Below are 12677 nucleotides of genomic sequence, written 5' to 3' on the forward strand. Positions count from 1 at the left end.
TTGGGAGACAACAGAAAATGGCTAAATAGGATATAACAGAAACTTTTAAGGACGGAATTCAACTTTACCTAAAAAAGGTTTCAGGCTGGGCGCGGTAGGTTACGTCTGTAATCACAGCACTTTGGGAGGCTGAGGCAGGCGGATCACCTGAGGTGAGGAGTTCAAGACTAGACTAACATGGGGAAACCCCATCTCTACTAAAAATACAAAATTAGCCGGTGTGGTGACGCATGCCTGTAATCCCAGCTACTTGGGAGGCTGAGGCAGGAGAATCGCTTGAACCCCAGAGGTGGAGGTTGCGGTGAGCCGAGATTGCAGCATTGTGCTCCAGCCTGGGCAACAAGAGCGAAAACTCCATCTCAAAAACAAAACAAAACAAAACAAAACAAAAAAAACCTTGAGCCGGGTGCGGTGGCTCACACCTGTCATCCCTGCACTTTGGGAGGTTGAGGCGGGTGGATCGCCTGAGATCAGGAGTTCAAGACCAGCCTGGCCAATATAGTGAAACCCTGTCTGTACTAAAAATACAAATTAGCTGGGCATGGTGGTGGGTGCCTGTAATCCCAGCTACTAGGGAGGCTGAGGCAGGAGAATCACTTAAACCCAGAGGCGGAAGTTGCAGTGAGCGGAGATCAAGCCATTGCACTCCAGCCTGGGCAACAAGAGCAAAACCGTCTCCCCGCCAAAAAAAACCCAGTTTCGCTTCTCCCACTTAGCATTTTAAATGTAAAACTGAAGCTTTAAATTCTTTGAGCCATTCAGCTCTTAGCTGCCAGCTCACACTATTTCACAGCATATCCATAGATATGAGGGCGCACCAACTCCCAGGACAGTGGGGCCTGGATGTGCTGCAGCTTCAGTTTAGAGAAGCCGGCTCGCTCCAGGATCTTCCAGCTCTCTCTGGTCAGGCTGCACCCGTCGAACAGAAGGGGCCAGAAAGGATCCAGGACTTGTTGCCAGAAGGAATTCCAAGTCGAACGCTCAGCTGCCACATGCTCCATGAAATAAAAAGCCCCTCCCTGAGAAAGAAAGAAAGAAAGAAAAAAAAAATTTCAAAGATTTTTTCATTTCTGCTTTTTAAATTTATTTTTTGAAAACTGTTCTCTGGCACTGCCTTGCAAACCTGTGAGAGAACCGCAGAGTTGTGAGCAGAAGAGTCACTCCACACTAAGCTCACCCTTGAGACTGAATAACCATGTTTTTAATTTTTGTGCCATTTCCACAAATATGTACATTATATGATTAATGAAAATTCTGATTCATCTAAAATCATTACTGAATTCAAGATAACATTTTGTCATTAGGTATTTTATTCAGTCAGTGGATGCTAAATGTAAACTACTGCTTGTAGGAATTAGCAACTGCTGCTTTCATTGAGGAGTCCTATAAATGTTGGTCAAGCACAGGCACAATAGATGTTATTACATGTTATGGGTGGGGGCATCTTCAGAAGTTTTCTACCTATCTACCCCTGAGGGGAGTAGGGAGCAGAGGACCAGACAGTCACCTCAAAAAATCGTGGTAACTGCCCCACTCTTCTTGGCCTCCACTAGCTATCCTAGTCTTGGCCCCTCAGGCAGAGTTTACAGACAGAATTCCGTTTAGTGATGGAGTTCCCCCAAATTATATGGGTAAGTGTAAGACCTATGTTGGGAATAGAAAAATTGGAATTTCCTGATTTGTTTATTATTTCTTGAGACAGGGCCTGGCTCTGTCAACCAGGATGGAATGCAGTGGCACAATCTCAGCTCACTGCAACCTCCACCTCCTGGGCACAAGCAATCCTCCTGCCTCAGCCTCCCAAGTAGATGGGACAACAGGTGCACACCACCACACCCAGCTAATTTGTTTTTGTTTTGTTTTGTTTTTAGAGACAGAGTTTCGCCGCATTGCCCAGGCTGGTCTCAAACTCCTGAGCTCAAGTGATCCTCCTGCCTAGGCCTCCCAAAGTGCTGTGATTACAGGCGTGAGCCATTGTGCCCGGCCCTGATTTTTTAAAAAAAATTTTCATAGGATAGGGCAGCATAAAAGAGGAGAGGCAGGTTTAGCGAGGTCAGTGTTACCCTCTGGTTTACACATGTTAAGAGGTGCCTCTGAGCTATCCAGGAGACTGCTGAGTAGACAGCTGGATATGCAAGTTTGGTGTCAGAAGAGAGACCTGGGATAGATGTTTAGATCTGGAAATCATCTGTATATATGTGGTATTTGAGAATTTTGGAGGTATATGAGATTGCTGGGGAGTGTATGTAAGTGAAATGAACCAATGAAAGGAGTTAGCCAGCTTCCTATAGGCAGACAGTAGGGAAGGGTCCCGCGAGAACTTCTGACCAGTGCCACAAATGCTTACATGAGATGTTTTGTGCAGATAAGGGAACTTGCACAGGGGCTTGCCTAAACATGCCTGCAGTGGACTAAGGGCCCACATGCACGCTGGGGGAATGGGGGTGGAGCCACCAGGAATTCACGCCTTTACAAACAGGGAACCCAGCTCCATCAGCTTTTACATAAAAGCCCTTGTATTCAGTTGCGAAGGGCGCAACCAGCAACCTGCTTTCAGGACTCCTCTTTTTACTGACAGCTTTCTGTTTTGCTTGATAAATTCTACTCCACTCACTCTTCCATGTTCACGTGCCTATTTCTTCCTGGTTGTGAGACAAGAACCCGGACCTAGCTGAGCTAAGGAGCAAAAATCCTGCATCACCAAGAAAGGAACCCCAAAGGTAGGAGATGGGTAGTGGAACAAGAGCCAGCAAAAGTGATAGAAATGTTGAAATCAGAAAGATGAAAACCCCAATAACAAGCACTGTGGTACAGTGGTAAGAATATTTGCATTTACATTTGGCCAGGCATGGTGGCCTGTAATCCCACCTGTAATCCCAGCACTTTGGGGAGGCCAAGGTGGGTGGATTACTTGAGGCCAGAAGTTGGAGACCAGCCTGGCCAACATGGTGAAACCCCAACTCTACTAAAAATATAAAAGTTAGCTAGGTGTGGTGGTGTGTGCCTGTAATCCCAGCTACTCGGGAGGCTGAGGCAGGGAGAGTCACTTGAACCTGGGAGGTGGATGCTGCAGTTAGCCAAGATCGTGCCACTGTACACCAGCCTGGGTGACAGAGCAAGACTTTGTCTCAAAAGAAAAAAAAAAGGAATATTTGCATTTGCATTAAAGAGAGCCAAATTTACTAGCTGTGTAACTTTGTGCAAATTTCTTAATCTCTCTGAGTCTGTTACTTTGTCCTAACATGAAGATATCTACTTTAGAGGACTGTTGAGAGGGTTAAATGAAAATGTAATAAAGTTCCCTTGTTATATCCAGCAGAGAGTGGGTGCTTGGCAGGAACTAAGGAAGACTATCATGAATGTGATACCTTTAAGAGGTCAATTGATTTTTGGCACTGTAAAACTGAGATAACAATTACCTGCCTTGTAGCAGTGTTGGGAGATTAGTAATACTGTAAGCAAAACATCTACTAATGTGCCAGTTGGTGTCCAGTCTTAGGATATAAGAACCCAGCATTTGGGTATAAGAATCAGTCCTTTTTTATTTACTACTCTGATATTGAGCCAAAGACAGGATTGTATGATTGTCTCCAAACCCTGTCTCCAAGTTCTTTATTCCTGAGGAACTTCCTCTATTAGGAAATAAAACTTGGCCGGGCGCGGTGGCTCAAGCCTGTAATCCCAGCACTTTGGGAGGCCGAGACCATCCTGGCTAACACAGTGAAACCCCGTCTCTACTAAAAAAAAAAAATACAAAAAACTAGCCGGGCGAGGTGGCGGGCGCCTGTAGTCCCAGCTACTCGGGAGGCTGAGGCAGGAGAATGGCGTAAACCGGGGAGGCGGAGCTTGCAGTGAGCTGAGATCCGGCCACTGCGCTCCAGCCTGGGCGACACAGTGAGACTCCGTCTCAAAAAATAAATAAATAAATAAATAAAAATAAGACTGAGGGTTGGGCATGGTGGCTCGCACCTGTAATCCCAACACTTTGGGAGGCCAAAGTGGGCAGACCACTTGAGCCCAGGAGTTTGAGACCCGCCTGGGCAACATGGCAAAACTTCATCTCTACAAAAATACAAAAACTAGCTGGGTGTGGTGTCACATGCCTGTAGTCCCAGCTACTGGGAGGGTGGGGAGGCTGAGACGGAAGGATTGCTTGAGCCCAGCAGGTCAAGGTTGCAGTGAGCCATGATCATGCCACTGCACTCCAGCCTGGGCAACAGAAGGAAACCCTGTCTCAACAAAAAATAAAAACTGGGATTACAAAACATGCCTTTCCCCCAGAATAGTAAATTCAAATGTTAAGATATCCATATCTTCAACTTTGTTCAGAATATAAAATGATTTTAAACTAGCTAAAAATAATAAGGGTAATATGTGAAAACTACATACAGGTATAAAGAATTATAGACTTTATGGAAAGGTTCAAAATGAAAAGTAATTCTTTCCCTGAATCCAATCCCATTCCCAAAATGTAACCAATGTTAATAGTTACTTGTCTATCATTCCCATTAACATATACACATACATGTATATCCTCTCTCCCCCTCACAAAATGGGCACGCAGTGGGCCTATGCTCTACCTAACATTCTGTGGCTTGATTGCTTTTTGTTTTCATTAAAACATTATCTCGGCCGGGCGCGGTGGCTCAAGCTTGTAATCCCAGCACTTTGGGAGGCCGAGACGGGCGGATCACGAGGTCCGGAGATCGAGACCATCCTGGCTAACACAGTGAAACCCCGTCTCTACTAAAAAAAAAATACAAAAAACTAGCCAGGCGAGGTGGCGGGCGCCTGTAGTCCCAGCTACTCGGGAGGCTGAGGCAGGAGAATGGCGTGAACCCGGGAGGCGGAGCTTGCAGTGAGCCCAGATCGTGCCACTGCACTCCAGCCTGGGCGACAGAGCGAGACTCCATCTCAAAAAAAAAAAAAAAAACAAAAAAAAAAACATTATCTCTTGGGGATTTTTAAGTATCAGCACAGATAACTCTTCTTGTTCTCACAGCTGCACAGTGTTCCTTTATACAATATGACAACTCACATAGCATCCTATTGATAGACATTTCAGTTATTTCCAGTTTGTGCTATTACAAATGCTACTTACTATTCTTGGGCATGGACAAGTTTTTGTATGTGGGATAAGTTCTTGCATGTGGATAAAAGAGTATGTGTGCTTTAAATTTTGATATTAGGTATCAGCCAAAGAGGGTACCTCTTCTAATATGTGTGGTGGTGTCCAGTCCCCCAAACCCACCCCAACACTATACTGACCTTAAAAGAAGTCCCTAATGGTATAATAGGTAAAATTAGTATCTTCCTTTAATTAACTCTTTAAGTTTGAGCACTTTTTGTCCTGTAATTGGTTTACATTTCTGTTCCTGTTATTTGCCATTTTCCCTTTTGTTTTTCTTATTGAAAAAATATTGATCTTATTGACACATAATGTCTTTTAACATGAGGGAAGTTAACCCTTTGTCTATCATCCCTTGCAAATATTTTTTCCAAGCTTGTTTTGTACTTTGTTTTTGGGAGTTTTTTTCTTTTTCTTTTTCTTTTTTTTTTTTGAGACGGAGTCTCACTCTGTTGCCTAGGCTGGAGTGCAGTGGCACAATCTCGGCTCACTGCAACCTTTGCCCCACCAGGTTCAAGCGATTCTCCTGCTTACAGGCGCCTGCCACCATGCCTGGCTAATTTTTGTATTTCTAGTAGTGATGGGGTTTCACCATGTTGGCCAGTCTGGTCTCGAACTCCTGACCTCAAGCGATCCACCTGCCTCAGCCTCCCAAAATGCTGGGATACAGACGTGAGCCACTGTGCCCGGCCAGGAGTTTTTTTCTTTATAGCAGTTTTAAAGTTTTTATATTCAGATTTATCAATCTTTCTCTTTATAGCTTCTCTCCCACTCTAGGATTTCTAAAAATTCTACAGTCTTTTCTAGTAGTTTACTTTTTATGTTAAAATGTTTCTGCCACCTAAAATCGACAGGCCTGCCCTTTGTGGTAATGGCTGCTACTAACCAGTCCTCTTCACACCCTTTCACTCACCGGTCTCAGCACTCTGCACACCTCGCGGATAATCTGCTCCTGGTTCTTCACAGAGCACAGCACCAGGGTGCAGACCACCACGTCCACAGAGCCATCGGCCACCTGGTGCATGTTCTCCCCGGCAGCTATCACAAAACGCTCAAACTGCAGGTGTCGGTTCTCTGTAATGCTCTTGATCAAAAACTTCTCAAAGTTGGGGTTGGGGTCAATACAGGTCACCCTGCACCCAGGTGGGTAGAACCTGAAGTTGGCCCCCGTGCCACAGCCCACCTCCAGCAGGGAGAGCTTCCCGGAGGGGCTCGCAAACTCCTGCAGGTTGCCGAAGAGCTCCCGCTTCTTGCTTGCCATCTGTTCGTTGTACATCACAGTGAACCTCGCCAAGAAGTAGGGGAAGCATTTTTTGCATATCGGGCTCCACAAGCCCAGAAAATTCAGCAGGTATATGGGAAATGCCAGGATGTAGATGGCCAGTCTCAGGATAAAGATGGTAAGCTCCATTGCTCAGAAGGAGGGAAAAAAAAAAACCAAACAGATCAACAGTTAGAGACCTGACTCCTTTAATTGCGGGGCAGAGGCTTCTGGCCACACTCTAGAGCCAATCAGCTGCAGAGGAGAAAAAGAACGGGCTGTGCTGGAAAGTCAAAGCACGGGCAAGAGGCCTATTTTGCCTAATTAATAGATGTTTGGCAGCAGTCGATTCAGCTTAGTTTTCATGAAGCAAAATGAGAAGGTTCCCAGCGTTTCCTCAGAAGGAAAGTTGATTATAATCCTTTATTCCTAATCGATTCCTGTTTCCCCTTCTCTGGGTTTGGAGACGGCTGCTAGCTTCCTGCTAGAGTTTTATAAGCACAGTGTACTTACACCCCACCGGGCTCTCCAGTGACCTCTAAAAGAAAACAGAATTCGTGGGTGGAGCCTGGTCAAACGACACCAGAAGACTGCTGTCAAGTCCTTTATCATAACACAACTCCCTTTCCCCGCCCAAACCCTGTTTTTTTTTTTTTTTAAAGAGGGAAGTGAAAGGACATGCGTGCGCGGCCACAGTCAGCAAGAACTCTCCCTTTTACATTCTGGGCAGAGGCTTTCAGTGTTCATAACTCAACAACAGGATTATTTTTGTAAACCAAAAATAATGTTCTAAGGCCCCCTAACCATCTGAATGGACTTTCTCCTTGGCCAGGGCGCTCTTAAAATTTAACCTGAGAGACAGGTTCAGGCCATGATGGGAAGTGGGGGTCAGATATGCCTCATTATACCTCTCCAGCATTAACATCAATGCAGACCTTAAGTACACCTACAGTCTATTCTCTCTGAAGCCTGCTACTTGGAGGCTTCATCTGCATAATAAAACTTCAGTCTCCACAACTCTTATTGCAACACAGACATTTCTTTTCTGTTGATCCCAGGTCTTTAGATAAACTCAACCAATTGTCAACCAGAAAAATTTAAAACCTACCTATAACCTGGAAGCTCCCCGCCTTGCGTCGAGTTGTCCTGCCTTTCTGGACCGAACCAATGTGTTTCTTAAATGTGTTTGATGGAAGTCTCGTGTCTCCTTAAAATGTATAAAACCAAGCTGCCCCCCACCACCTTGGGCACATGTTCTCAGGATTTCCCGAGGGCTGTGTCATAACATGGTCACTCATATTTGGCTCAGAATAAATCTCTTTAAATATTTTACAGAATTTGGCTCTTTTGTTGATACTTTAAAATCACTGTTTTGGGCTGTACTCCACCTTTTAAAACAATTTTTTGGCTGAAGGAAGTCAGTTTGTGGACTGCCCTTCTTTTAAAGGACATGCCTCCATCTTCAAAATGTGCCTAACTACTCGATTACTCCGCTGATTTGGATAAAAATATTCTCCAGAATATTCACATTTGGGAGCCAAAGGCATTCAGAAAATAGTTTCAAGCATCCATCTGCTTTTTACAAGAAAGCCTGAATCTGGGCACAGTGGTGGGTGCCCATGGTCTCAGCTACTGAGGAGCTAAGACAGAAGCATACCTTGAGCCCAGGAATTCAAATCCTGCCTGGGCAACATAGTGAGACCCTATCTCTCAAAAAAAAAAAAAAAAAAAAAAAAGAAGAAGAAGAAGAAGAAAGGAAAAGAAAAAACCTGAGCTTTAGGGTGGTTAGGGAACACAGAAAAAAAAATTTTTTAAATAGTAATATTTACTTTAAAAAACTGGGTGGTGGATACAGGGAATGTTCTGCTGTTTCATGATTTGTTGTAACCTGCATGTATTTTATAAATATTGTATCTATTCCATTTTTAACAGCTTTTTTGAGGTGGAATTTATATATAACAAACTTTACATATTTAATGTGTCCAGTTTGATAAGTTTTGGAATATCTATATACCCATGAACCCATCACTTCAGCCAAGATAAATGAACATATGAACATATCCATCACCTCTAAAAGATTCCTCTTGCTCCATTGTGATCCTGCCTTCTGCATTCCTAATCCTGAGGCAATCAGTGGCCCATTTTCTGTCTGTGGCCTGTTTTCTGTTTTTTTTTTTTTTCTTAGCAGCAGCAAGATTTATTGTGAAGAGCGAAAGAACAAAGCTTTCACAGTGTGGAAGGGGACCCGAGTGGGTTGCCCTTCTGTCTGTTTTTTTTTTTTTTTTTTTTTTTTTTTTTTTTTGAGATGGAGTCTCGCTCTGTTGCCCAGGCTGGAGTGCAGTGGCCAGATCTCAGCTCACTGCAAGCTCCGCCTCCCGGGTTTACGTCATTCTCCTGCCTCAGCCTCCCGAGTAGCTGGGACTACAGGCGCCCGCCACCTTGCCCGGCTAGTTTTTTGTATTTTTTAGTAGAGACGGGGTTTCACCGTATTAGCCAGGATGGTCTCGATCTCCTGACCTCGTGATCCGCCCATCTCGGCCTCTCAAAGTGCTGGGATTACAGGCTTGAGCCACCGCGCCCAGCCTCTGTCTGTTTTTGAGCAACTCCACAGGACTGGAAGATTCTAAAGCCCTCTGCAAAGGAAAATGAAAGTAATTTTGTAGAGAATTTAATTATTCTTTTTAAAATGGAAAGGCCTATGGCCACAAAGTTTGCTTGTAAGAAAAATACCAAAGTAACCCCCAGACATAATCATTAACAAAATTAAAATACTTTTGGGAACCTACCTGACTGGACAACTTTGCCATTTATCTCCAGCTATAGATATGTCCTTTTACAAATCAGACCACCGCATTATCCTTCTGGTGACACACTCTTTTCTTTTTTTCTTTTGCACTTATCTTTTGTTTTTGTTTAGGGAAACAGCCTAAATGTTGCTCCTAACAGCATTCTGGAACTCTTAGCAAAGAACAATCCCTGGGTCACAAAGCCCAGCTGAGACAGATGAAATTGAATTATTAGGCTGGGCGCCATGGCTCGCACCTGTAATCCTAGCACTTTGGGAGGCCAAGCAGGCGGATCACTTGAGGCCAAGAGTTTGAGACCAGCCTGGCTGAGGCATGAGAAATCCTTGAAGCTGGGAGGTGGAGGTTGCAGTGAGCCGAGATTGTGCCTGTGCACTCCAGTCTGGGTAACAGAGTGAGATGAGACTGTCTCACAAAAATAAAAATAAAAATGAAATTGAATGGTCAAATCAAATAATAGAATACTTAATTTTCAAAAAGCCCTACAAAACAAATGTACTACTGATACATACAACAACAAAAATTAATCTTACAGATTAAAGGAAAAAAGTACATACTGTAGCATTTTATTTACATGAAATTCAAGCAAACTGACTTATATAGACATTGTGGGGTTATTGACTTAGAGGCCACAAAAGAGCTTTCTAAGGATATTGGAAATGTTCTATACTTTGATTCTGTTGGAAGTTAAACACATATGTATATACACACCCATACATATATATGTAAAAATTTATCAAGCTGTATACTTAACGTTTGTGCACTTTATATGTAAATTTATATCAATGAAAAAAGTAGTAAGACTTCAAGAAAAAAGACATAATAGGAGTAAAAGGGCACAGGTACAGATACTATAGAAAAATGTGTATGAGAATACTAGGCACAACTTTATGCTAATATGTTTGAAGAGTTCGATAAATTGAATAATTTTCTGCAAAATTGAAAATACCATAATTGATTCAAGAAGACATAGGCCGGGCGCGGTGGCTCACGCCTGTAATCCCAGGGCTTTGGGAGGCCGAGACGGGCGGATCACGAGGTCAGGAGATCGAGACCATCCTGGCTCACACGGTGAAACTCCGTCTCTTCTAAAAATACAAAAAAAATTAGCTGGGCGAGGTGGCGGGCGCCTGTAGTCCCAGCTACTCGGGAAGCTGAGGCAGGAGAATGGCGTGAGCCCGGGAGGCGGAGCTTGCAGTGAGCAGAGATTGTGCCACGGTACTCCAGCCTGGGCGACAGAGCAAGACTCCGTCTCAAAAAAAAAAAAAAGAAGACATAGAATATCTGATTAAACTACTACCATTAAAGAATCTAAACTGGTAGTATGTATGTGAATTCTTCTTAACTCCTATATCAAAAGCATGCAGTTTCTGGGGAAGAATAAAACAGATTTTGAGAGGGATCTATCTGCCTCTGATTCCTGGGATTCCATGAGGAAAACAGAGGTTTCTCCCAAAATGGAATCCATGGAGCATTTTCTGTTTTTCTCAAGGAGTCCCAGGCCATCAGAAGTTATCTTAATGCCTCATACAGGCATTAAGAGTGGCAAGACAGGCCGGGCGCGGTGGCCCACGCCTGTAATCCCAGCACTTTGTGAGGCCAAGGCAGGCAGGTCACCTGCAGTCAGGATTTCAAGACCAGCCTGACCAACAGGGTGAAACTCTGTCTCTACAAAAATACAAAAATTCAAAAATTCACTGGGCATGGCAGCAGGCACCAGTAATCCCAGCTATTCAGGAGAATCACTTGAACCTGGGAGGCAGAGGTTGCCATGAGCTCAGATTGCACCATTGTACTCCAGCCTGGGTGACAGAGCGAGACTCCGCCCCCCCCCCCAAAAAAAAAGCACTTTCCTGAAGAGACCAGGCCTCCCCCAGTTCTGCACTTGGTGAGATGGCCATGCCTGAGTACAAAAGAATATGAAGCGCTATTTTTAGAGTCTGAGGGTCAGAGGAATTCCACTGATCCAGGCTGTACTCAAGGGAAGTGCAGGCTAAAGATGGGTTATTACCCATCTGGAAAGAGAGGGGAGAATGTGTCCCTTAGTCTCCCTCCTCCTTTCAGAGTGACCCTGTGTGGAGAGAAAGATAGAAGGGGTATCCCCCTTCTCTTTCCTCCCATCTCCTCTGGGTCCCGGCAACCATCATAGGTACCACTCATGGATCTGGAGAAGCTAGTCAGCGGGAATGGTCATGTTTATCTGGGTGAGGCCCTAGCTGTCCACACTGCTGGTTTCTTAGACCCACTTGGCCAATAGGGCTTCTAGATTACCCCAGGGGCTGGGGAGAGATTATGCAGTAGTTGAATTTGGGCAAGACCCTTTAATGGAGTGTGTTTTAACCCTACCCTTACATCCCCTTATTACTACTCAGGCAAAGTTATGAATTCCTAGAGAATGGGACCAGTTGACTTTTAAACATAAGACCCCTTTCTTGGATGCCAACATAGCTGGATGCAGAACAGATGCCTCAAAAGAATGTAAGAATATCTGATGGGGATAGCACTGAGGCTAAAATCTGTCTTGCAAGGGTGGCTCCCTCCCACCTGTTGAAAGGGGAGTTTTACTGTCTACAAATAGAGCATGAGGCCTGAGCACTGACAGAGGGATGTAACAATGAAAGGAATCGGGGAACTAGAGTTTTTGGGCAAAGAGCTGACAAGGCTCCCGTGAAAAATCCCATCCCATTTGGTGGTGCTGTAGGGTTTGAAATGTTAGGTAAAAACTCTGACTCCAGATTCTTTCCAGGCAGAGGTTAGAAAGAGATGTCTGGGTCTTAATAGGCTACTCCCATAATATGCTACCCAGCAGAAGAAAATTAGTTTATCAATGCTGAGCTCTTAGAAAACCCAAATGGAGAGGAGGGTATTCACTTGGGGTGGGATATCCTCCCATACAGTGCTATGAATGCCTATTACTGGGGGTCAGAAATGCCCTTACTAGGTGAAAGTTTAGACTGAAATCTTGAACTCCCCCATCTCAAGGAAATCACAGAAGCAGCAATTTTTAAAGTTACATTCCTGGTTACTAAGGCACTTGCTAACTTTACTCAAGAAGATTATCGCCCTAGGCTGTAAAAACTCCCTTAACATAGCATGCAAAGAAGGGATACGAGACATGATAGCCATGAAAAAGAAAGGAAGAAAATGATATAGAAAAGTCTGGGCCGGGTGCGGTGGCTCAAGCCTGTAATCCCAGCACTTTGGGAGGCCGAGACGGGCGGATCATGAGGTCAGGAGATCGAGACCATCCTGGCTAACACGGTGAAACCCCGTCTCTACTAAAAAGTACAAAAAACTAGCCAGGCGTGGTGGCGGGCGCCTGTAGTCCCAGCTACTCAGGAGGCTGAGGCAGGAGAATGGCGGGAACCCGGGAGGCGGAGCTTGCAGTGAGCTGAGATCCGGCCACTGCACTCCAGCCTGGGTGACAGAGCAAGACTCCGTCTCAAAAAAAAAAAAAAAAAAAAAAAAAAAAAAAGTCTGGAAG

The 12677-nt window shown here is 44.5% G+C and overlaps 1 protein-coding gene across 1 annotated transcript; it reads right to left on the minus strand.

The window, feature by feature from the left end:
• Positions 1–667: 667 nt before the first annotated feature.
• On the minus strand, positions 668–6964 carry METTL7A (methyltransferase like 7A). The gene is made up of 2 exons (XM_010385337.2): positions 6042–6964; positions 668–1019 (listed from the first exon to the last, which is right to left on the minus strand). Exons 1-2 carry the CDS (start codon positions 6537–6539, stop codon positions 783–785), a joined length of 735 nt encoding a protein of 244 aa, XP_010383639.1. The 5' UTR covers positions 6540–6964; the 3' UTR covers positions 668–782.
• Between the last annotated feature and the right edge of the window lie 5713 nt (positions 6965–12677).

Source organism: Rhinopithecus roxellana, chromosome 10 (genome assembly GCF_007565055.1).
Source record: "Rhinopithecus roxellana isolate Shanxi Qingling chromosome 10, ASM756505v1, whole genome shotgun sequence".
In the NCBI taxonomy this organism is placed as follows: domain Eukaryota; kingdom Metazoa; phylum Chordata; class Mammalia; order Primates; family Cercopithecidae; genus Rhinopithecus; species Rhinopithecus roxellana.

What these genes read in the sequence shown, in the direction of transcription:
- METTL7A (XM_010385337.2), bottom strand. Translation starts at nt 6,539, where the DNA reads ATGGAGCTTACCATCTTTATCCTGAGACTGGCCATCTACATCCTGGCA. An exon ending in TGTGCAGAGTGCTGAGACCG is followed by an intron (nt 1,020 to 6,041) that starts GTGAGTGAAAGG and finishes TTTCTTTCTCAG; the next exon opens with GGAGGGGCTTTTTATTTCAT.